General features: G+C 38.5%; 3 protein-coding genes across 5 annotated transcripts; 2 read left to right on the top strand and 1 right to left on the bottom strand.

Moving 5' to 3' along the window:
- Positions 1-2,854: 2,854 nt before the first annotated feature.
- On the top strand, positions 2,855-9,674 carry LOC119982792 (potassium channel AKT2/3). The gene is made up of 11 exons (XM_038826354.1): positions 2,855-3,291; positions 4,203-4,421; positions 6,253-6,411; positions 6,521-6,578; positions 6,898-7,215; positions 7,564-7,803; positions 7,895-8,212; positions 8,315-8,503; positions 8,614-8,689; positions 8,771-9,337; positions 9,409-9,674. Exons 1-11 carry the CDS (start codon positions 3,008-3,010, stop codon positions 9,522-9,524), a joined length of 2,544 nt encoding a protein of 847 aa, XP_038682282.1. The 5' UTR covers positions 2,855-3,007; the 3' UTR covers positions 9,525-9,674.
- Positions 9,675-10,760: 1,086 nt separating this feature from the next.
- LOC119982933 lies at positions 10,761-12,261 on the top strand. Its single transcript, XM_038826536.1, has 2 exons — positions 10,761-11,272; positions 11,438-12,261. The coding sequence occupies exons 1-2, from the start codon at positions 10,913-10,915 to the stop codon at positions 12,050-12,052; spliced, it is 975 nt and encodes a 324-aa protein (XP_038682464.1). The 5' UTR covers positions 10,761-10,912; the 3' UTR covers positions 12,053-12,261.
- A 2,248-nt stretch (positions 12,262-14,509) lies between these two features.
- Positions 14,510-19,146, bottom strand: LOC119982527 (serine hydroxymethyltransferase 6-like). Of its 3 annotated transcripts, none has more exons than XR_005464418.1 (5): positions 17,838-19,146; positions 17,225-17,630; positions 16,061-16,162; positions 15,442-15,962; positions 14,510-15,028 (listed from the first exon to the last, which is right to left on the bottom strand). XR_005464418.1 is itself a non-coding variant. In XM_038825967.1 (4 exons), exons 1-4 carry the CDS (start codon positions 18,897-18,899, stop codon positions 15,739-15,741), a joined length of 1,794 nt encoding a protein of 597 aa, XP_038681895.1. In that variant the 5' UTR covers positions 18,900-19,146; the 3' UTR covers positions 15,283-15,738. The 3 variants fall into 3 exon arrangements, 1 of the variants encoding a protein (XP_038681895.1); XR_005464419.1 differs by having other exon boundaries at positions 14,510-15,020; XM_038825967.1 differs by lacking the exon at positions 14,510-15,028 and having other exon boundaries at positions 15,283-15,962.
- Between the last annotated feature and the right edge of the window lie 6,456 nt (positions 19,147-25,602).

Here is a 25,602-nt window from a genome sequence, read left to right as displayed (position 1 = left end):
CGTTGATTGAGATGATAAACGTAACTGCGATAACTCTTGACATAAGTGGGAGAACGTGAGTTCAAGTCTCATGGTTGTTTTCATTATCGAATTTGCAAGATGGGTCATTGCTCAGCTCAACGTGTGCAAATGTCACATTATATTGATTCGGAATTTACCAATCAATTTGCAAGTGGACAACTGGTTAGGTTTCACTTAATAAAAAAAAAAAGTATCAGGTAGTGAAAATCATTGCTATATGTTCTCCTCTCCTATATTAGCCTATTAGCTTTTTAGGCATATAAGAAAAATCTCAATATATGATTTGCCTTTGTTTTTGTTTGTGACGTGTCTCACATTGAGGACCTCCTTCCACATCAAACTCTATATGTAGTCACTATCTGTGTTCCCCTCTCATGCACTGAGAATAAAAGGCATTGCAGAAGACGACAAGATCAGATGAAAAAGCCATTGTAAATAGCATCATCAGAGGCTTGGAATCTGCTTTAATTTTTTGCCTTTTGAGTGGGGAATCCATGAGTGGAGACAATCAATGACTAAGAGGTGAATTGCTCTGATATTGTATTTAATGACCACATAATTTGTTTAGTGCCAGAAAGCCCTCTGTTTGTGATTAGAAGAGATTTGTCATCCATGGAAGAAGACAGTGAAAGATGACTGTGTTAGTCACTGTTGAACTTGTGGCCAACATCTTCTGTTCATGGCATTGAAATAAATGGTCCCTTAGTGGAATTTGGACTAGCTAGACTTCTCCTATACCACAAGTATTTGTTACTTTGGTAGCCTAATTTAGTGGTTCATTTTATTCCTATCAAAAATCTCAATCCATTCAAATTAATAAATATTGTCCGCTTTGAATATATCGATTCATGGTTCAATGTGGATACATTGGATTCGCACGACTTTGTTTCTCTGAGCCATCTCACTTAACGGTATTTGAGCACAGAAAAGACACGTTGATTGAGAGAAACTTGAGCTTTTTCTTCTAAATCACATCGTTTGGTCTTCTTTGGAATATGAATGTGTTCCGCAAGGAAGGAATTGTACATGACGTTGCCATCATTGTTAGAGAAATAGTCGGTGGCCTACCAGATACGGACAATCAATAGCAACTTGAAGGGTCAATTTATGTGTATGTGTCCTTTGATAATGAAACAACACCTTTAATCTCCTCAACCTCTCATCTTTTGTAATTTTGGGGTTTGGCAGTTCTTGGCATCAAATTTCTGGTCCAAAATTATGTTCAGCCAGAGCTGCAATTTGAGGGCATATGCTCTCCATTTACATTATGTTATCTTTCTTCACCAATAAAAAAAAAACATATAATTCCGGGGCCCCCAATCCGTCCCATCCCACTTTATAATCATTGGATTTGATTTTAACACTGATCATCAGACATAAATGTTAATAAGATACTACCCTTGTCAAGAATAATTCAAGAGGGGTGTGATCTTATACCATCTTTCATGAGGTGAGAGTTGAGAAATTCCATATATTCCAAGTATATCAGATCAAGCTGGTCAGTTGTCAAGGTTCATCGATTAGTTAATGGATTGACTCACGGGCATTGGAAGTTCAATGGATTGGTCGCATTCCCGTCAATGTTTTGGAGACGAAAGGTGTTTCGCATTTATAAAATATGCTTTTGATTCAAAAGTATATTCTCTTGCAATATTCACTATAAAGTTAGGAAAACATTCTTTTGCCTTTTTTCTTAAATTGTGATTGGATTTAACACTCTTCTACCTGTTTGTGGTAAAACCATATATCATGAAGCCATGCAAAACAATAGTACGCCTTTTTAAGGTAAGAGTTTTCAATCTAAACACTAAACAAATGACCGATCTAAAACCCACCCACCTTGCACCCTGGTACGTCCGATTGAGGGTTAGAATAATCGCATAGGATATATTAATCATTCGATCAGCCAAATCTTACATTGTAGCTAGGGCTATAAGGGATTGAATATACAGAGGGGGCTTAGGCCTAGTAAGGTTGGAGGTTGGCAGATGAGGAAAATATCACATGATCATATGCATATAAATATTGCCCAACAAACTCACAACCCGGGCAAACGACATTATAGACTCACGACCTAGAAGAACCCAACAAACCCACAGTCTAGAAGAGGCTAATCTAACAAACCTACGGCCTAAGTAAATAACAACTCAACGGGCTCATGGCCCATTCTGATTCATTTCCAACGCCCCACATGTAGATCATGCTGATCAAACGCCTATAAATATTGAGGTCCCGTTACATTAAAATGATCTTGTTTGAAGGTATTAATTGCTCTCTCTCTCTCTCTAGAGTGACGCTTTCTCTCATTAAAAGCTTTCGGCCATTCCAATTACTTGACTTCGGAGCTTTCCCAACCGGCACCACACCGTCGTAAAGCTTTTGTTCGACGACATGGTACTTTGTGATCTTTTACAGATTGTTGGTACCTTCTTACAATAAGACTTTGATTGTAGAATCACGTGTCTACAGTAGACAATGTATGTATGTATGTGTATATATATATATATATACACTTGGACCGTCTGGTTTACTGATTTCCAAGAATTAGACCTGATAATACCAAACTTAGGAAAACTTAACATACAACATAAACAAACTCTCCTACAATTATAATTCTTTGTCATCTCCATCAAATCCTTAATTGTTAACACATAACAGAGAGGTATTAGGATGCCCCTAATGGACCTCACTCACACACCCACATAATTAAGGAGCAAATATTGTATGGCCCACCAAATTCCATATGAGATCTTATCACCAAAAACTATCAATCAATGCAGGTGTTCCTACACAAAATCCCAAAACACCCATTTCACACTTCCAACTCCATCCTCTCTCTATAGGACCACCACACCCACATCACAATAATGACTCTCTCTCTCTAAAACTCTCTCCCTTTTAACCTCTGATCTCCTTCTTTGTGATTCTAATGCATTACATATACAGGCAGTAATTGAGTCCTTCTCTCTACAAAACCCAGTTGGGAATGGAAATGGAATTCAGTCCATACAATCTTTACTTGGCTAATTCAACCATGAAGAAGAAGAATCACCATGAACAACAAAGGAAAAGGGAGGAAAAAGAAGCAGCAGCTACACACCACCATGAAGAAGAAGTAGAAGATGAAGAAGATGATAAAAGAAGCCTCACTCTGTCTCGGTTGTCGAAGCTTATTCTTCCTCCACTTGGTGCTTCTTCTTCAAGCTTTAACCAAAGCCAGATTGAATCCACAAGGGGTTGGATTATCTCTCCTATGAGCTCCAATTATAGGTAACTAATTAATATTAATACTTATGCAACAATTTGTGTTTGATTATCATTAATTAACATGTGTACCTCTTTTAGTTAATTAATTACTGCAGTTAGTTTAATTTCACTGGATTAATCTTAATAACTACGGTTGGTTAGTTGATACATGGAGAACATGCTTAATTATAGTTATTGCTAGTCTGCATGCATGTCATTCATTTCTTCCTTTTTTTTTTATAACGTGGAACCCATCTAGCCATCCATCAAATGGATAATTGATAGGTAAATCCCATACCACATGAAAGATCCTGAAACTCTATAGCCCAATTGAGAGTTGGGTCGAGATCCAATACGGAAAGATAACTCAAGGTGGCATTCACACACGTTGGGTTTACCGTTGTCAAATTCACCATCTCAGCCAAATGACCTATTGTTATGCATGTCTTTCCTGTTAATATATGTATGTACCCACATGAAGATTGAATACCATATATATCTCCCAAAAAAAGAAGTTCAATATATTTGCATATATATATGAAAATTCTCAAGTGAAGGATCCCTCACTTTATTTAAAATGAGGGATCCATTTAACACCATTCATTATATGTAAATGTGGCCCCCACATGTGATGGGACCCACCCGTGAATGGTGTTAGATGGATCCGGCATTTTAAATAAAGTGAGGGATCCCTCACCTGAGAAACCCTAATCCTCAATTGCGAACTTACAGACAGACACCGTCCATAACTTATTATCAGTGGGTCCTACTTAGTTCATTTTTTAGAACTACTCAAGAAGCGACATATGTAACTTTATGAGTGGCGGACGTCCGCAACTAAGTATTGGTGTGTATATATATTTATAAGATCACATTTTGCATAGTTTTATTATTAATAAATTATATATTATGATTTGAATGTTATGTACGTGTAGGTGTTGGGAGACATATATGGTGATTTTGGTTGCATACTCGGCTTGGGTTTACCCTTTTGAGGTTGCATTCCTTCATTCACCAGAGAATACACAACTATTCGTAGCAGACAACATTGTTGATGTTTTTTTTGCCGTTGATATCATCTTGACCTTTTTTCTGGCTTACATCGACACAACAACACAACTACTCGTTCGTGACTCCAGAAAGATTGCTTTAAGGTTAGTTTGCTTTTCTTTTTTTTCTTTTTCTTTCAAATTAGTTTCATGTTAAGACTTTGTCGATCTCATATTGAATTTACATAACATAACCGAGTGTCATATAAATAAAGATTCAATATCTCTCATACAACCATGACGTTTTATGATCCAAACGCCTTAAAATCAATGATAACGGCAAAAAAAAAAATCGTGCGGGCCTTTAGTCCAAAATTTGGAGCATCTACTATAACTTTTTTTTGTGGTGGGACTTGGGAGCAGTACTATGACCAAATTGATTTTGCTGTCAAATTTCACTTTATATAAATTCTTATTTTTCTATGTATATAACATAGTCATGCTTTGACCCACTACTTAATATGTTGTTAATATCTGGGCCTCATGGGTGTGGGCCCTCTAGCAGAATGTTCGAGACTACATACATACTAGGGCTGTACATCGGGTCAGAAAACCCGATCCGACCCGGTGACCCGGTCCGACCCGGATGTTATCGGGCTAACCCGATAACCTTTTTATCGGGCCGGGCTAAACCCGACCCGGACCTCTGTTAACAGGTCCGGGTTTCGGGTCTGAATTTCATTGGTTATCGGGTTATCGGGTGACCCGATAACCCGATACCCAATTATAACAAAAAAAAATTATAATTATTTAATTTCTATTTATCACTTGACACCTGAGCTTCTATGTCATTTTATATCCTTTTTTCTATCATTTTCTTTGTAGTTATTCAATGTGGGATATTGAAAAACCCACCTCAAAATCTTTCTTACATGTGGCACAAGCACACAGATAAGGTTATTGACAGGAAACTTCCCAGTAAGGTTATCATTGGAGATGGTAAGGTTCACAAGCTTGTCCAGCAGCTCTATCTCAAGCAGAACTGTACCAAACAAGAAATGAGAAAACACATGGAGAGCGACGACACGTGAATCTTGGTCACACGTGACTCCGGAAAAACTGCAGTGTGCAATGGAACCTTACTATCTTCGCCGGTTCACTGCCGTTGGAGATAACGAAACTGAAGAACCTTACCATCTCCACCTCATTTTGTACTTTGTATGTGAGAGGGAGTTGTGCGTATGGAGACCCACAAGTGATACAAGTTCCCACATCGAATAAACACAAGCAAAGTACATTGAAATTAGTTTTAAAAGGCATAGAAACCCATGAGTCATACTAGTTTTTTATATTAAAAAAAATTTTATCCGGGCTATCGGGTGAAACCCGGTCCGAACCCGGTAGCCCGATAACCCGATAGCCCGAAACCCGATAACCCGAATATTTTTAACAGGGTTATCGGGCGGGTCATTCTTATCTTAAAAATTATCGGGTCGGGTCAAACCCGGTCCGATAACCCGGGACCCGACCCGATGTTCAGCCCTAATACATACGTGTCCAAGAAAGCACGGGCTAAGCATCTCAGTGCCCATGCTAGGTGGGCCCTAGCACGGGCTTATTGGGCCCAATCGTGTTAGCGCTAATTCTTATCATGGGTCTTATTGCTGTCCAAACCCCACAACCAAATGAGATGGACATTTTCAATTATCGAGGCCCTTTCTTGTTATCATGATCCCATCTAGAAAATTTTCGAGGGTGCAGCGCATGGGTCCAGAGTTTTACTGCATCGGAATGGACCTAAATGACCTTGTCTTGGAGAGATTTCAATGATATAAAATTAAAAAAAAAAACACTTTTATCGTTATTTGTTAGAACGTTTAACAACTAGTGAATCATTGACCCACTCCCTCATTCAGATCGATGTCCAACACGGTTTTTATAACATTAGATTAGATGTGTACTTTGAAGTTAATATGATAGAATGATGTGATAACAGGTACCTCTCCACATGGTTTTTGATGGATGTGGCATCAACAATCCCATTTGAGGCACTAGCTTACTTGTTCACCGGAAAACGTCGTGTCAGCCTCTCTTACTCCCTCTTGGGTGTGCTTAGGTTATGGCGACTCCGGCGAGTCAAGCAACTCTTCACTAGGTTAGTCTTATTTCAAATACAAAAAAAAAAAAAAATACTACTTAAGTTTGATAGATTACTGCATCTACTTTTCTGACATTTTTTCTTCCTTCATTTCCCTTTTGATCAGGCTTGAGAAAGACATCAGATTTAGCTATTTTTGGATTCGATGCGCTAGGCTAATCAGTGTAAGTGAAATATGAAATTTTAATTAGTCTCAGCCACCATTTAGCATACATACATGATGACTAAATCGAAAAGAAAAAGATATCGATTAGGTGTAAGTTATCGATGTAATTTATAAATAAAGATTCAATCCATCTCAACTAAGAGGGTCACAAAACCGTGGGGCACTTGTGCTAGAGCGGACAATAACTCTTCGAGTTTTTGGGGTAGGGTTTATGCACTGCTCATAGTTTTTGCATGTAAACTTAAATCACTTTTTAGGATATAAAGATTCATCATTCTATCAACTGGAGTTTTAGGGAAAAAAATTTGTGGACGTAGGTGACATTGTTTCTGGTGCACTGTGCTGGATGTCTCTATTACTTGCTAGCTGATCGATATCCACACCAAGGAAAGACATGGATAGGAGCTGTGATTCCTAATTTCAGGGAGACGAGCCTCTGGATTCGATACATTTCGGCTATGTATTGGTCAATAACCACCATGACCACCGTTGGTTATGGCGACCTTCATGCTGTTAACACCATGGAAATGATCTTCATCATCTTCTACATGCTCTTCAATCTAGGCCTAACAGCTTACTTGATAGGGAACATGACCAATCTAGTCGTCGAAGGCACTCGTCGAACCATGGAATTTGTAAGTAAACATTATTTTCTTCGTCTTTTTTTTTTATAACCGAGAAACCATCCAGCCTAACATGTCCTTCAGACAGCTAAGTGAACATAAACCTCAGGCCGTTAGAATAGTCAGCACCATGCTGACGACATGCAAGATTGGGCTGAAACCCATGCAGGTTGGGGCCCTAAAAAATGGCAAGCTCACTGAACTAGGAGTCCACATGTGAATATCCGAGCTGGTTGGTTCGAACTCTCGACCTCGAGAACCGAGGGCCCGAAGTCGGAGAGATAACCAATTAGGCTATTGCCAGTATGTCGCATTCATGATTGAAGTGTATCAATGTTGAAATTTGTGTGTGCAATGCAGAGGAATAGTATTGAAGCAGCTTCAAATTTTGTGAGTAGAAACATGTTGCCTCCAAGGCTAAAAGACCATATATTGGCTTATATGTGTTTGAGATTTAAAGCTGAGAGCTTGAACCAGCAACATTTGATGGAACAACTGCCAAAATCGATCTGCAAAAGCATTTGTCAGCACTTGTTCTTGCCAACAGTGGAGAAAGTCTATCTCTTCAAGGGTGTCCCAAGAGAAATACTTCTGCTTCTGGTAAACAAAACAGAAACTAAAAATTAAACTACTTGACCTGCAAGGAATTCGAGACCTTACTTTAACTGATCAAGATTGTGAAATTGATCAGGTCGCGAATATGAAAGCTGAGTACATTCCGCCGAAAGAGGATGTGATTATGCAGAACGAAGCACCGGACGAGGTCTACATCATCGTGTCGGGAGAAATTGAAATCATTGATTGTGAGATGGAAAAAGAGCATGTCCTTGGGACATTGCAATCAGGAGACATTTTTGGAGAAGTGGGTGCACTTTGTAGCAGACCTCAAAGCGTCACATTTAGAACCAAGACACTCTCACAACTGCTCAGACTCAAAACCAATCACTTGATAGAAGCAATGCAGATTAGACAAGAGAACAATGTAGCCATTCTCAAGAATTTCCTTCAGGTTTGGAAGTGTAATTTCCTTCAGGTTTGGAAGTGTTTTCTTGTCTTAACACGGCTATTTGATGTAATGGAGCTTGAGTTTTATAAATTTACTGCATTGTAGCATCACAAAAGGTTTAAGGATTTGAGCATCGGAGATCTTTTGGTCGACGGTGGTGAGGCAGAGGAGGATCCTAATATGGGTTTCAACTTGCTCACTGTTGCCAGTACTGGCAATGCTGCTTTTCTTGATGAGCTTCTTAAGGCAAAGCTGGATCCAGATGTTGGGGATTCTAAAGGGAGGACACCATTGGTATGTTTTTACGCGATCTTAATTGCAACTTAGAGGTCACAAGTTCAAACCACGAAAAACAGCCTTACGGAAATCAAACAAACGTTTTACCTTGTCAATTTGATGCACAGCACATAGCAGCATCGAAAGGGCACGAAGAGTGTGTACAGGTTCTCCTTAAGCATTCCTGCAACATACATTTACGAGGTAGCGTAATCATTTTTGTGCTTTGAACCTTCATTTTCATCAGGTGCCTTGACTTCTTGAGCTTGGAATTCATAATTGCAGATATAAATGGAAACACTGCCTTATGGGATGCTATAGCTTCAAAGCACCACTCCATATTCAATATCCTCTATCACTGTGCTGCAATAACCGATCCACACATAGCAGGCGATCTTTTATGTACTGCTGCAAAACGAAACGATCCCACAGTTATGAAGGAACTCCTAAAACAAGGCCTAAATGTTGACTCCAAGAATCATCAGGGCTCAACAGCAGTCCAGATTGCCTTAGCAGAAAACAATGTGGACATGGTTTACTTGCTAGTGATGAATGGTGCAGATGTCGTTAACACAAACACGTACGACTTTTCTTCGACAACTTTGAATGAAATGCTTCAAAAGAGAGAGATTGGGCATAGGATCTCAGTCACTGATCCCATGCCCAATGAAGTATTACTGAGGAAGCTAGAAGAAGAAAATGAGAGGAACTTCGACAGCTTCGATGCACGGAATTATCCAAGAGTAAGTATATACAGAGGCCATCCTGTATTTAGAAGGGAAACTGGATGTGTTGCATCAGGAAGACTAATTAGATTGCCAAAGTCACTGCAAGAGCTCAAGAATATTGCAGGTACATATTTTAAGGTAACCTAAGCTTGACTATATTTTACTCCATTTTCAATCAAATTTGATCTTTGACAGGTGAAAAGTTTGGCTTTGATGCAAGCAATGCCATGGTGACAAATGAAGAAGGTGCGGAAATTGACTCGATCGAAGTGATTAGAGACAACGATAAGCTTTTCATAGTTGATGACTAGAATTTCTTAACTTCAATAGATCAACTTATGATTTAGTCACAGTACTAAACTTTATTGTTCAGAAAGAAAGCTTTCTGTTACAGAAGAACAATATTAATGGCTATACTTGGACAATTTTCACTCTTAGTATGTAAATGATTCTCTTTCCCACTCCTACAAGAGATTGCTTTTGATGGAAGTAAAGTATGCCCCCTCTGACTCCAACTTTAGTTGGAAGATTTTGGCGGCGCGTTCGCCTTTTTTACATCTTTGCAGGCATTGTTCCATGGCTATGGTGACCCACTAGGTTAAGTGTTGTGTGAGAAAATTACAGTCTCTCTTTCCATGAGAAACATGTACTGTGAAAAGCCTAAAATAGAATGTTGGGTCTAAAGCATAGAGAATATGCATTGTAAATCTAACTTAAATAAAAACTTTTATCAGTATGGGAAGACAAGACCAGAAAAGCTCCAACTAAGATTTGATAAAAGAAAAAGGTAAAGGAGCTAGAGAGCACTAGATTTAGATTCAAAAGAGAACCAAATCAAAATCAAAGAATGCAAAGAAGAGGAAGAGGAGGAAGAATTTAGTCAGAGTAGTCAAACTATTACAGCTCAAGAAATAATTTAGTCTTACCATATAGAATAAAGTGTTGTAAATCGGATACTCGTGAGAGTACCACATAAATCTAACCAAACAATTCGAAGAGGTATTGTCTGCTCTGGGCATAAGGCCCTCATAGTTTTGTCCTTAAAAGGATTCTCTTGGTTGAGAGATTGGATCATTACTTATAAACCGCATCGGTGACTTACACCTAACTGATGTGGGATATAAGTCTTAACACTCCAAGCACTTGTAACCGAGACCAACAAGTGAACACAGGTAGAGGTCATTATGGACTGAGTCTCAGCTCAGATACCATATTGTAAATCAGATACTCGTGAAATTGTGAAAGCAACGCATAAATCCAACCCAAAAAACTCGAAGAGGTATTGTCAGCTTTGAACCTAAAATCCATACGGTTTTGTCCTTAAAGCGTCCTCTTGGTTGAGAGGGATTGTATCCTAACCAATGTGAGATATAATTCTTAACATAAAGAGCTGCACTATAGTTTAGTTTCTTTATCATATTATCATATATACTGACTACTTTTCATATTATGTGCTCTCAGTCTTTTGTTTCTCTTCATGTTTTGCTTAATAAACAATGTGAAACGAGAGATTCTCTAATCATCCTCTCCACTCTGTATGGGACACACCCCATAATTACATCCAACACTACTACTAAGCTCTATACACAATTCTTCTGTTTCAAAATTCTTTTTTTATGTATAAATATCAATCAATCTCCATCACCTTTTACCCTACCAAAACCATTTCCTTCTTTATTTTCTTTTTTCTTCATCTTCCATGATGGATCCTTCATGCACTTCTTCTGTCAATGGCTTCTACAACTTCCTCACCAGAGGACTTGAAGACCTCCATTGCTCAATCCTCTCCCACAATTTCTTGTCAGTTCAGTTCCTTCTGAAAATCCTCTCTTCCCTCCATTCCTTCAATTCCCAGTTCATCATTTTGGTCCAGAATCTTCACCTTCCTGTAGGCGAAAAATGGCTCGATGAGTACATGGATGAAAGCTCAAGACTTTGGGAAGCCTGTCATGTACTCAAATCAGGCATTTCAGGGATGGAAAACTATTACTTAGCTGCTGCCAACATAGCCTCCTCCCTTGCTAACTACCATCATTTTGATCCACAAGCTTCTCGTCAGGTCAGTAATTCTCCTATATTTTAGCTTAATTAAATGAGATCTTCTGCGTTCAAGACAGAGTTCCACAACGACGTAAATTCCTATAGTTCTTCTAACAAGAGTCTGTGTTCTATATATGTTTATGTTACTGGTTCAAGTGATTGAAATGGTCTAATTCTTGCATAGGTTGTTCGGGCAATAGTGGGTTGTCAAAGGGAAAGTGTAGGATTTGAGGAGGATAATAGGAGCTTGATGGAAACAAGAGTTGAAGCACTGTCACTAAGACTTGACGATAATGCATTAGCAGAAACAAAATCTAATGCATTCAATGGTTTTCGAGGTGTTCTTTACGCAGTCAGGAATGTCAATTCACTGCTGATAACAATACTGCTGGCAGGGCTTGTGTATTGTTGGCCTGGATCGATGATTTTCCGCGATAGAGTATACGAGGGACAACACATGATGCTTGGCTCTGCATTCATGGTCTGCATAGCAAGATTGCAGCAAAGAATAGAAAATGAACTGAATCAAATCAGCAATAACCAGCCCGGAATCATGCTTTACGAGTTCCGAAAAGCAAAGGCTGCAATGGAGGAGGTGAAGCTAGAAATGGAGAGCAGTGTTGGGGATTATGAATTATCAGAAGCTTTGCTGCATGATGACAAGATTGAAAACTTGAAGAATTGGTTTGAAGAGTTGAGATGTGGAGTTGAGGCCATAATTGGACAGCTTGATGATTTGTTTGATGAAATAGTTGAAGGAAGGAAGAAACTTTTGGACATGTGCACTCATCATAGGTAGAGAAAATTACAGTAATCATGAAGTTGTCAAGTGAAGGAAGCAAACAAAGGAAAATTCTGAAGCAAAAGAAAGGTAGAATTGTCATGTAAAGATAAGAAACAAGAAGAATATATTTTTTTAGCTTCAATGCAAAGCAAGATTTTCACATTCAAGGACAGATTCTTCTACAGCACTAGAAAGCAAAAAAAATAAACAAGTATTTATGTGCTTTTTTTTTTTGTCAAACTATAGTAAAGGAATCAATTGTTTTAGTGTTTTCAGACATCAAGTTGATGATGAAACATACATATATATATATATATATAACAAATTTTTTTTAACCGAGAACGATACTATACAAGTTTGTCCTTCGACATCCGATATAGGTCTAAACTCAAACCGTCAACAAGATAAATTGAGCCAAAACTCAACAAGTGGCCACAAAGGTATTGCTCCCAATGAAATCAAACTCAAAACCTCTCGAGTCCATACTGTTTGGTGACAACTTTAGTGACACATTTGGCAACTTCAAGAAAGAAAAATACTAACCCAGGATTTTCGGTTCCCAACACTCAAGTCTACTAAGGGAAAGGCACCTTGAGTGTTGGCTACTCAAAGAGGATTCAAAACAAGTAAAAAAAAAGTATACAATTTTGACTCAGAAGGCCATTGTCACCATTTTCTTAAAAAGAAAGCTAAATTCTCCCTAAAATCCTTCTCATGTCACATAAAGGAAGAATGATTATACCAAAAAAGGGGATTATGCTACCCAGTCATAAGACAAATCCACAGATAAAATGATACAGTGACAGAAATCTAATAAATAATAAATAAAGGAAATCTTAGCTCTCTTTTTCATGTGAAATTTGTGGGACAGCTTCTTAGCACCATTTTCAATTCGTCAGACTAAGCCAGACTGCCTGGCTTGCATTTGATTGCCTTTGGGTAAAGAATTCCTTTTCAAAGTAACACAAATTAATGTAGCCAAGAATACATTGTGGCCTATCAGTTGGTGGATATCTTCATGGGAATTTGGTGTTGTAGATACGGTTTATATATTAGGCGCTTTGGAGTTTGGACCCCGAGAAGAACCCGTACACCGCACCCTCAAAATTTTTTTACTTCGCTGACATTTTACGAAGAGTGTGACCCCAAAACAAAGTGCCGCAAGAGGTTTCGAACATAGAACCCGACAGGTTTTATGCAGGTACGGTTTTAAGTTTGGGTAGTGTATGACTAATCATTGCAGTTGTGGAACAATTATGATAAGTGAGGAGTCACTGCTGTTGTGGAAACAATTATGATCAGTAGGGAAAAGGACACCACCACACTCAGAGAAGAAGAAGAAAAAGATTCCCTATGTATGTTAGAGCACTTGTAATGATGTTATTTTATTTGGACCAATAAATATGTATGGGATTTTGTGTTTTGTTGATGTGGTTGTATTGGGTTTTGTGTTTTACTGACGTGGCTATATTGGGAGATGTGTTTTATATTGAAAGATTGTGTTTTGGTGTAGTTTTATTGGGGAGAACATGAAGGGCATGAGAATTTGTTGGCCACCATATTGGGTGAGAAGGAAAATGTATAGAAATTTATATTTTGTTGATGTGGTTATATTGGGAGATGTGTTTTATTGATGTGGTTGTATTGAGAGACGTGTTTGACTTGACTTTTTATGTAATAGAAGTGGGACCCAATATAAAATTTTGTTGGCCCAATAAATTATTACTACTGCAATTGCTCTTAGCTTTGGGGAGAAGTAGTTTTCAATCTCATGATTCCAGAGAGGTTTTGTCCGCCTTTATATTCATGTCCCATCTATTCCAGTTTCGGTTCTTCAGAGCTTTTGTGAAAAGACAAAAAAAAAAAACAAAAACAAAAAAGCTCCCTCCTGTACTCTGTTGTGAGGAACAGTAGATTACTGGTCATGTACCCAAAATTATGAGCATATTCAAGGATAAAACTTATAAATTCCAGCATCTATGAGAGCTATTAGCTGTGCATGAAGCATCTGGTATCTCAAGATTGTACCGACAATTGGGTATTATCCGTCACAAAGCTGCTTCATTTCATATCATATCATCTTTCTCATGGACCCAGAAGAGAAGAAACAAAACGATAAATTAAATCAATAAAAATGAAAACTTAGCCCTCCAAGCCACTAAAACACTCAAGGGGCTTAATACAGACTCCTTGAAGACCTGTAAAAACCACTTCTTGAGGACCCTATGGGATGAAAATGATCACATAATTCACAAATGAACATAAAATATGGTTGGCCAAGGAACAGTATCCAACAAGCAAAAAAAAACAGTAAATACTCAGCAAAATTTTCATAGTGATGTTTGCATACATTCGATGTTTAAACCCAAAACCAACTATCATAGTCCAAATCAAGAATATAAAGCCGGGAAAGAAAGTCGTCATACTGTTACAAATAAGGTTAACTATAACCACAAAGAAAGGTAATTATTCGGTAAAGTCTACTCTCCACATCTAAAAAAAACCAAAAAGAAAAAGTGGAGTGTACCTAATGCATTGTTTTAATGATGAACTGAGAGTAGCAATACATGCATGAGAAGAATTACAAGCAATGTTCGCAGTTGTGCAGTGGTACGTATGTGTAACAACTAAAAAAAGCATCGGCCCTAAAGATAGATGCACAACACAAAACTGGCACTTACAACCTTGAGATCCATAGTCAGACACATGGCAGCAGTAGCACACTCAACTCGTACATGGTAACCAGAGGAGAAATCAGAGACCTTGAGACAAGAACTTACCTCACTTACATTATTGAAGGTGAAATGAAGGATTAACCCAGAAAAGGTAAGAGATGGTGGTTAACTAAAGTTTTACTTCAATCCATCCTCTTACCTATTCTACAGCAGAGTGCATCTAAATGGCTACAGAACCCATAAAGCATATTGTTCCAAGAGACTTGCCAATGCTACTTTTAATCCGAACAGGAGATCATCCTAGGTTCCTGCAATGCTACGTGAAAAGGGGAGATTAGAAACTTCCCTTTTCAAAGGACTGGGACTAGTAAAGGATCATAAATACTTTTGTACAAAACCAGTCTGGCTTTACCAATGCCTTTACAGAACTTTAATGAATACAGATAAACAATGGAGAACAAAATGGGAGGCCTCAACATTTTCACAGGGGATAGATTAATAAACAAACGAATTTTAAAAAAATCTACAGCCTTACCAAAATCATTACACAGAACAGGCATATAAACAACATTAAAGCAAGGCAAATCAAGGGATTATTTACCCATTGCATTCAACGCATCAAACAATAGAAAAACGAATTCTCAACTCGATCCATTAACATCTCAAATTCTATGTATCATCTGTTGCTTTAAAGCTAATACTCTACTGAGAACCGCTGTAGTCACAAACCTGTTGGGGAAGTATACAAAGCACATTTTCCAGAAGGCTTCTGCCTTCTGCCGATGGTATGCCGAAATAGCAGGAGAGGTTCATCACCAAAATCCTCATCCTTCGTACTGTCGCAGGCAATACTTTCAAATAGGGTAGGCAACAGCAAAGATTGTAACCAAAATAAATGTGAAAAGGGCCAAGCCAGCCAACACATGACATAAAGAAAGTGGATATGACATCAAAGTCGCTGCCATGTACAGAGGTCAAGATGAGATACGAGATGGAAATCCTTCAAATTGCATATTTCACACCAACTCAAACGTCAAAACCTGGCATTACAAACTGAGTTGCAAAAGTTTCAACCCGAGCTCGAAGCTCTAAAACATCCTTGTTGTTTTCAAGATCCTTCAAGCAAGTTTTCTGTAACTTTCCATATTCTCGCTGCACCACACTTGCAAGATGTGCAGCTCTGAGGAGAAAGTCAGCCATTGTCTCAAAATCAGACTCTAGGCAACCCCTTGATGTCATTGCAGGAGTACCTGGAGGTAAAAGACATCATAGTGGCATAAATGCATCCCTTTTCAAGAGTTAAGGGTAAATGAAGTGATACACCTAATTCAATGAGATCGCCGCTTACCAATCCTTACTCCTCCAGGAGTTATAGTGCCATTGTCGTCAAAAATAGCAATTTTGTTGAGCGTAATGTGGCACATCTCACATATCTTCTCATAAGTTTTACCTAACAAATAAAAATTAACCACGAAACATAAATTCAGACACTCATACATAAAATGCAGAAGGATCTGAATATTACACCCAGTGTATTTAGAGGAAAAAGAGTACTAGGAAGCCTTCCATGTATCAGGAATAAACAAAGATGATAGACTTTCTAAGATAAAAATAAATGAGCGTTATATGACAACAACAACACCACCCTTGCCTCTCACCATTATCCTGAACCCCAATTTAGATTTTGATACCTAACTAAAATCCAACACTAAACACATTGACTAGCCAATACAATCCCATATTCAAACACCATATCTTCATCCAAAAGCTATCATTTTCAGACCCAGGCTTCCCAACATACTTCAATGCAATTACTTGTCCAAAACATCCTCAAACAAAAGGTACAAAGAAAACAGAATAAGTGAAAAGGGAATGCTACCTCAGTTCCATGCCCAAACATACAGAACAAGCATAAAGCTTTAGCAGATTGTTAGAGTACAATGCAAACAGAAAACATCCCACTGAAATATATAAAAATTTTCGTTCAAATTTTTATAACTGGATGTGAAAAGAATATTTCACTTCAGCAATAATCGATGGAAAAATATACGATATCATGAATTATGATTACAAAGGCTGAGTTAGGCATTTCTTAGTCAAGCTCACCCTAATAACACTCCAGTTCACGAATCACGACTCCGCAAGTGACACAAAATTAGTAAGCAGACAACATATTAAACCCGAGGAGTAGCTGATGCCAAGAAAATGCACCGAAACATGAAGAAAACAAGGCCCCCCATTTGTCATATCCGGTTAAGATCCCAAGGCCTCTGCCTGATACTATGTAACAAATACTTTCAATTATATTACTGCTTATTCATATTTGATCAATAAAATAATCTGCTGTCACACCTTTCAGAGTTCCTGGTGATACCTAAGAATAACATTCAGAAAAAATGGTAAACTAAAAAGTGTGCAGGACTCGGATACCCATTCTTAGCATGGATTGCTACAGGGACAGAAGACAAAAGCTCCCATCACAAAACAAAAACAAAAAAAAATCAAATAATACCTGTTAATCCCAGTGGCCTTAGATCCCAGAGTAGCAAATGATTATCTGTGCCTCCAGTAACCAGCCTGCATTTCCTTCTCAATAATGCAGATGCTAAAGCCTGTGCATTTTTCTTCACCTGTTGCATATATGTCTTGTACTCAGGCGTAGCCACATGCTTAAGGGCAATAGCAAGAGCAGCAGTATGGTTATTGTGTGGTCCACCTTGTAATGATGGAAAAACAGCAAAGTTAATCTTTTCCTCAAAATCGTACTGATCACTCCCATCACCTTGGCTCAATAGCATTCCTCTCTTCCTTGGCTTTAGCCCCTTCCTAAAGAAAATAATACCTCCCCTCGGGCCTCGAAGACTTTTATGAGTTGTCGAGGTAACAATGTCACAATATTCAAAGGGGTTTAGACATTCCTGTAAAATTAAACCAAACATGTTGATACAAGCAGATACACCAAAGTGACAGTCTCTAGATTGGCAGACTCACGTGCCTTCATCATCATATCATCCGAGCCTTTTATCCTAATACGTTGGATCGGCTCACATGCATAAAAATGCAAACAGATACGAACATTAAGGAAAACAATTACCGATATAAAATCATAGAGCAGCAAAACACACCTTTGCAGCAACAAGCCCACTAATCTGAGCCATATCACACATGAGAACTGCACCGCACTTATCAGCAATTTGCCTAAACCTTGCATAATCCCACTCCCTTGGGTATGAACTCCCTCCACAAATAAGTATCTTCGGTCTAAAATCCATCGCTCTCTCCTCCAGCTTATCAAAATCAACATAACCAGAGTGTGGGTTCACCTTATATGAAAAACTCTCAAAGAAGATTGAAGCCCCAGACACTTTCCTCCCATTCGGCAGATAATACCCGTGACTAGTGTTCCCTCCAGATGGAGTATCCAACCCCATAATTCTATCACCGGGTAACAGCAAGCCAGTATACACCGCGAAATTAGCTGAGGTACATGAATATGGCTGCACATTGACCCCCCAATTCTCCGAGTCAAGACCAAAGGCAGCCAATGCGCGCTCACAACAAAGGGTCTCAATTTCGTCTATATACTGATTCCCTCCATAGTATCTCGCTCCGGGCATCCCCTCCGAGTACTTATTGGTCAAGTGACTTCCAAGGGCTTCCATCACTGCACGGCAAACGAAATTCTCGGACGCTATCAGCTCAATTCCCCTAAACTGTCGTTTCTTCTCCTTCTCCATGATCTCAAATACGACAGGATCAGCGACAGAAAGCGGTGGATTCATCCATGACCGGACCATAGCATTCCGTGCTTCAAGATCAGGTGGTGCGACCATTCCCCTCTTCGAGGAGGATTGTGGCGGTTCGCTGCCACGGCGTCGTTTCAGACACATAGAGTGGCCTAAGATGCGGAATTCCTCCACATCTCTGTCTTCCTCGCCATCTCCGTCGTCGTTATCCTTATTGTCGTTTTGCCCATCCAGGTTCCCGTTTTCAGGTAATTCATAGTGATTCCCAGTCATCGGCTCGAGTAACTGTAGTGGAACGGTCGGGACCGGGTGGTTCGGGTCGCGGAAACTGGATTCAAGCTGGAGAGAAATTGAATCATCTGCGATTTGCGTCCTGTGTGGCGGTGATGTATGCGTCAGAAATCCCAAAGAGAGGTTCGGTTGTGGCTGTGATAAGTCCATCGACGAAAATTGTATTGGCTAAAAGCAACGGTAACAACGACAACGGCGGCGACAAGGCAGTTCTGGGAGATTGCAGAGGAGGTAGCGAAACATGGAATGAACGATTAGATATGATTTCTGAAATCTGAATACTTCAATCGTAGCCCTAAGAACGGATTCAAAGAAAGGAGAGCTACAGTCCAGGGCTTCGACTATGACGGGAGGATTCTCGGTCGATTGTCCGTTTGCGGGGAGTGACGATCTTCTTGTTTGATGATGTAACCTAGGTAAGCGATACAAGGTATGGGCTGGGCCGACACAGCCCACAACATGGTACCTTTGGGCTTTGCTATCACTTCACTTCGCATAAGCACAGCCCACAAGATGGGACCAATTGATTAGTTGACAAAAAGAATGTAAAAAGAACCTTTGATTTGTTTCGAAAAGTTGACCGTCTATGGGACTAAGAGCCCATGATGATCCAAGAATAACAAAATTGCGAGGATATTTGATCCAAAGTGGATAATATTAATTTATAATATTTAGACTGAATTTTTTAACATGGTAGAGGAATTCAATCTAATTTGATATAATCTCTACATATCCATTTGTTGACTCTTACATAATATACCCTATAAGTGCAAGGAAATGTTAAGATTTTATTCTATATCGGATTAATATAACCCAATTAAGTGACATATAAGTAAAGATTTAATCATTCTCCACAACTAATGAATTTTCTCGGCTAAAGACTTTGGCGGGAAAACGGTTGTTTTTCGATCAATTATTTAAAGAAATATGTTTAAAAAATTGAAAATGATCGACCAATTGGTTCGGTTATTGGTTGATTTGGTAACGTTAGTTTTGGCCCCAAAGTAAATATTATTAATTTATAGTGTTGGGACTGTATTTTCGACCAATGATGATGCTTGAAATTGATTATACATTTTGAGTTCTTAATTTAAAATTGATGTCTGTGTTTCTTTGTCTTTCTATAAACAATAAAAAAACACATTGATAATTCATTGTTTTTTACTTTTTCTATGCTTCCAGAGAATGTTTGGGCCTTTGGGCTTTGGGGATGTAAACTCTGGGTGGACAGCTATACATTACACGCCACGTACAAGGCGCATCAATGTGGTGCTTGCCTTTTCCGATTAGTGGGACCTACTTAGTGGCGGGGCCCAGAAACTTAAGCGGTTGGTAAACCAGCACGTGCGAACCTTGTAAATGGCTTGGGTACCATCGACTGAGAACACGTGGCGATGATCCAGTGTGTAAGGTCGGCGGGTATTGGTTCTGAATGGATCGATCTTGGACAAGTGGTTGTTGAACAAAGCGAGTTACCAATATTTCTCGTACTCGCGCGCATGTTTAAGGAGACCCCTCTTCCGGATGATGTGGCACGTTTGAGGGAGACGACCCCGAAATGTCACCTTCTTTGGTAGCAGCCTCCGAAAGCAATGAAAACATTTTTTTAATATTAACTGAAATGACTCTTTTGCCCCTTGGCTTCCGAGATGCCCCCGCTTACATTCCCCAACAATTCATTCCATGTTAAGAAGTATTGTACCAATAATATAGGGTTTTTCGGAAAAGTAACACTTTTTTAAACCAAATTTTGAAAACTAACCCACTTTTTTAAAAACATGAAATCTAACACTTTTTTGCTTTTTTCTGACTGAAATACCCTTATCACATACCACAATACACATCAATGCCACTCACATCCCACAGCAGACAGAGACATCCGTAACCCATCGAGAAAAACCAAAATCCGATTTACCGAAACTCCATTCCTGACATTTACCGGTGTTTATTTGCCGCACCAAATCTTCGGGTGTTTCTTCAAGAGGTCTGGGGTTTAGGCTTGGGCATTCTTCAGCCTTATCGGCGTTCCCATCGCTGCCGTCATTCTTGCTCTATATCGACATTAATAACCCCAAGTGAGTGATTTTTAAGTTCGCATGGTATATAGGCTTCGTTAGAACTCTCTTACCTTGCATTCAATCGTATACACACCATATTCATTTGATTTAGTTTATGTTCTTCTTGCAGTATTTGTTGAGATTTGTTCGAGTTTTTGTTTATTGATGTTCGAGTATTTTTGTAGATCTGTTCGAGTATGTACTGATAGATGTTCAAGTGAGATATTTCGAGTATATACCGATATATCTGTTCGAGTATTAGTTGAGATATGTTCGAGTATTTACCGATAGATGTTCGAGTTTTTGTTTATTGATGTTCGAGTATTTTTGTAGATATGTTCGAGTGAGATCTGTTCGGGTATTTACCGATATATCTGTTCGAGTATTTGTTGAGATCTGTTCGAGTATTTACCGATATATCTGTTCGAGTATTAGTTGATATCTGTTCGAGTATTTATCGATATATCTGTTCGAGTTTTTGTTTATTGATGTTCGAGTATTTGTTGACTTCACAGAATGATAAAGGAAATATTTGATAAAAATTGACATTAGGTGAAATAAACTCTAACGTGCCCATGTAAGGATTACATCGTTTATGTCATTCATTGCAGTTCCAACATGGGCTGCAAGGTCCAAAAGGGACTCTTGTAGCCGATAAGCATTTTGGCCTCGAGCGTGACCCCATGCATTGTCACGAATTCTGATCAATGCATCCCTCACTGAACGGAGCACGTCCGTGTAGGACTGGTTACGTTCATATTCGTTCTGAAGGTTGCTTTCGGCTTCCTTCAGTAGTTCTTTCAACCCTTCAATGGAGTTCTCAGGATTTTCTCTATATAACTCCTCAGATACAGTGAATATGTCGACGATAGGGTCTTGAGGCTCCTCGGTGTTCGTCGAAGTGGAACCTTTCTCTTGGACCCCTGTCTTCTTTGAAGAAGACGGGTCTTCAGTCTTTGCTCTCTTTGGAGGAATGGGGTCTTCCTCTTCATTTATTGCTCTCTTTGAAGAAGTTCGATGAGAAGAACTCATTTTAGATCGAGATGGGTGATCTTTGATTTAAGAGGATAAAGGATGACCTTAAACAGTTTCTTCCTATGTCCTATTTATAGTTGAAGGAACAACGTTCTAATAAGTGGGTAGTTATTTTAAAAGAACGTGGGGAAGCTAAAACGGTTACTACTCGAACTCTTCAAATTCTATGAATTAAATTTGAACCTAAATGATTCGAGTAATATGTGATATGTGTTCGAGTATTTTGTTACACATGTTCGAGTAATATGTGATATGTGTTCGAGTATATTGTTACACATATTCGAGTATCTTTCATATGTGTTCGAGTATTTTGTTACACATGTTCGAGTAATATGTGATATGTGTTCGAGTATATTGTTACACATGTTCGAGTATATTGTTACACATATTCGAGTATCTTTCATATGTGTTCGAGTATTTTGTTACACATGTTCGAGTAATATGTGATATGTGTTCGAGTATATTGTTACACATGTTCGAGTATCTTTCATATGTTACACATGTTCGAGTATTTTGTTACACATGTTCGAGTAATATGTGATATGTGTTCGAGTATTTTGTTACACATGTTCGAGTAATATGTGATATATGTTCGAGTATATTGTTACACATGTTCGAGTATCTTTCATATGTGTTTGAGTATTTTGTTACATATGTTCGAGTATTATTTGATATATGTTCGAGTTTTATGTGATATATGCTCGAGTATTATGGATGTGTGTTCGAGTAAATATTTCAACAGGTTAAATATTACAACAGATATTAAATGAAACAAATAATGTAACGGAAATATAAATTTTATTTATAAAATTTTTTATTACAACCTAACTCCAGATGTTCAATTTTTCACTTATTTTATCTAAAACCTCGTTGATCAAAACAGATAGATCAAGGAGGGAGTCCTGGAGTTTATGGGTGTCCTGCTCCATAGCTCGCTTCTCAGCTAGCTCATGGAGCTGGGACAATGAACTCCCAGCAGATTGGAGAGCTTTAGTAAGCTCTGCAATCTTAGCTTCGTGATCTTCCAGGTCTTCATATGCCTCCTCCAGTTCCTTCCTCAAGGTGTTGACAGCAGTCCGAGAGGATGTCATATTATACAAAAAGGAGATTTCTCTTTTCGGTTGATGTATATCTTTCCCGTAGATAGTGCTATATATATAGGAATAATCCTAAGTATTAACTCCACTGTATTTAATGCTTATCAAAAATCGAAACGTCATAATTAATATTAAACATTAAATCTCAACTAATCCCACGCGTTTTGAAAAGATAAACATAGAAAATTGGAAAACGTACAACTAATAACCATTAAAGATAAGGGTAATATCACTTTTATCCGGATAATAGTATTTAAAAATATGGCTTATTTTTTATTATATATGTTCGAGTGTTTTATGATATCTGTTCGAGTGTTTAGGATATCTGTTCGAGTGTTTAGGAGACCTGTTCGAGTGTTTTAGGAGATCTGTTCGAGTGTTTAGGATATCTGTTCGAGTGTTTTAGGATAACTGTTCGAGTGTTTATGATATCTGTCAGAGTGTTAATGATATCTGTTCGAGTGTTTTAGGAGATCTGTTCGAGTGTTTAGGATATCTGTTCGAGTGTTTTAGGATAACTGTCCGAGTGTTAATGATATCTGTTCAAGTGTTTTCTTTGATATGTTCGAGTATTTAAGGATATCTGTTCGAGTATTAGATGCCATCTGTTCGAGTGTTTTGTTTGATATGTTCGAGTGTTTGAAGGGATATGTTCGAGTATTTTATGATATCTGTTCGAGTATTAGATGCCATCTGTTCGAGTGTTTTTTTTGATACGTTCGAGTGTTTGAAGATATCTGTTCGAGTATTCTATTATATATGTTCGAGTTGTTTATGATGTTTGTTCGAGTTTTCAAGTTCTTGCAATTTTGTTTTTCAGGAATGGGTGTGGTTGACCTTGTTGTTATATACGGCGGAGATTGGGAATTTTCAGGAGGAATTTACAAATTCATTGGTGGTACTGGGAAAGGTTTTGTTGTGAATGAGTCCATTTCCTATGAGGATTTTTTGGAGAAGATATACAAGATTACGGGAATTGATCGAACTTCAAATGAGTTGCTCATGAAATTTGTATATAACACACATTTCCATATGGAACCGTTGGTTGTTAGCAATGAAGATGACTTGCAATTCTTCTTACGACAGAATGATGATGCACGGCGACCTGACGCTTCACGGAAACCGGGTACCCCACTATGTATAACAGTAAGACCAAAAGAACATCAACAGTTTCATTCGCAGGATGCAAGTTATGTTCCAGAAACTCAACCTTTTGTTGGACGTGCCAGAAATCGGATTGATGATTTTCCTAGTTTAAGCCAATTCGAAGAAGATTTTGATGCTGTTAGAGATGGCCAGGGTCGAGAAGATAATATTAATGATGAATACGATGATGACATTCCTTTTGTTGGAGGTGCAAGTTATGTTCCAGAAACTCAACCTTTTGTTGTTGATGATGTTGCTGCAACTAATGATCCTAATACGCAGACGGGTGAGAACATTCAGGTTGGGCAATATAGTGGGAGCAATACTATTGACCTCAACAGCGAATCATCTGATACGTTTGATGTGGGGGTGATTTTTACAAACAAGAAAGAGTTGCATAAGCATATATCCCTCTATGCTATTAAGAAGAATTTTCAATTCAGGGTGACGAGGTCGACGAAGTCTTTGCTTGTGGTCGAGTGTCTTGCAAGTGGATGCCAATGGCGTATGAGAGGTATAAAGCTAAAAGAAACTGAACTTTTTCTTGTGAAAAAATTCAATGATACTCACACATGTTCGTTGGAATTTGTGAATCATGGGCACAAGCAAGCATCAGGAAGGGTGATTGGTGATTGCATCAGGGCCAGATATGAAGGTGTTGGGCGTGTTTACAGACCAAATGACATAATTCAGGATATTAGAAGAGAATATGGCATTAATATTACCTATGATAAGGCATGGAGGGCTAGAGAATGTGCGCTTTATTCTCTTCGTGGTTCACCGGAAGAATCATTTGCTTACTTACCCCATTATTGTGCTGTATTGGAGAATAATAACCCTGGTACAATTACTCATATTGAGTCTGATGATGATAATCGATTCAAGTATTTTTTCATGGCAATTGGTGCAAGCTTACGTGGATTTCATAGTTCAATGCGCCCTGTTATCGTCGTTGATGGCACCCATTTGAAGGGTAAGTATTTGGGTACACTTTTTGTGGCAACTGCTTTGGATGGAAATGAGCAAATTTATCCGGTTGCTTTTGGCATTGGTGATTCTGAGAATAATGCATCTTGGCAATGGTTTTTTGAAAAATTACGGGATGCCATTACAGTTGAAGACTTCTCACGGTTATGTATCATTTCAGACAGAAATCCTAGCATTGATAGGGCAGTTTCACTTGTATTGCCTGGTTCATTTCATGGCGCATGTATCGTCCATATCCAACGAAACATGAAGGCGAAAGGGTTCAACGAATCTATCATCCATATATATCTTAAAGCTGCTAAGGTGTATCGAACATCTGAATTCGAGCATTTAATGAATCAGTTGCGTAATGTCGACGGAGGTAGACCTTATGCTTATTTAGTTGAAGCTGGTTTCCATAGGTGGTCTAGAGCACTGTCTTCTGGTAAGAGATATAGTATCATGACGACGAACATTGCAGAGTGCTTGAATGCTATACTACGAGATGCTCGAAGTTTGCCGATTACAATGCTAGTTGAACAATTGCGTGCC

This window comes from Tripterygium wilfordii, chromosome 17 (assembly GCF_013401445.1).
Source record: "Tripterygium wilfordii isolate XIE 37 chromosome 17, ASM1340144v1, whole genome shotgun sequence".
NCBI lineage: Eukaryota > Viridiplantae > Streptophyta > Magnoliopsida > Celastrales > Celastraceae > Tripterygium > Tripterygium wilfordii.
This window is presented reverse-complemented; position numbering and strand designations above follow the sequence as displayed.

Bases quoted from the DNA above. Each gene is read 5' to 3' on its own strand.
- LOC119982792 (XM_038826354.1), top strand. From the start codon at position 3,008: ATGGAAATGGAATTCAGTCCATACAATCTTTACTTGGCTAATTCAACC. The intron at 8,213-8,314 runs GTTTGGAAGTGT...ACTGCATTGTAG, and splicing joins TTCTCAAGAATTTCCTTCAG to CATCACAAAAGGTTTAAGGA. The intron at 9,338-9,408 runs GTACATATTTTA...GATCTTTGACAG, and splicing joins AGAGCTCAAGAATATTGCAG to GTGAAAAGTTTGGCTTTGAT.
- LOC119982933 (XM_038826536.1), top strand. From the start codon at position 10,913: ATGATGGATCCTTCATGCACTTCTTCTGTCAATGGCTTCTACAACTTC. The intron at 11,273-11,437 runs GTCAGTAATTCT...ATTCTTGCATAG, and splicing joins ATCCACAAGCTTCTCGTCAG to GTTGTTCGGGCAATAGTGGG.
- LOC119982527 (XM_038825967.1), bottom strand. From the start codon at position 18,899: ATGGACTTATCACAGCCACAACCGAACCTCTCTTTGGGATTTCTGACG. The intron at 16,163-17,224 runs GTATTATTTGAT...TTTATTTGTTAG, and splicing joins AAGGCCACTGGGATTAACAG to GTAAAACTTATGAGAAGATA. The intron at 15,963-16,060 runs GTAAGCGGCGAT...TTTTACCTCCAG, and splicing joins TCCTGGAGGAGTAAGGATTG to GTACTCCTGCAATGACATCA.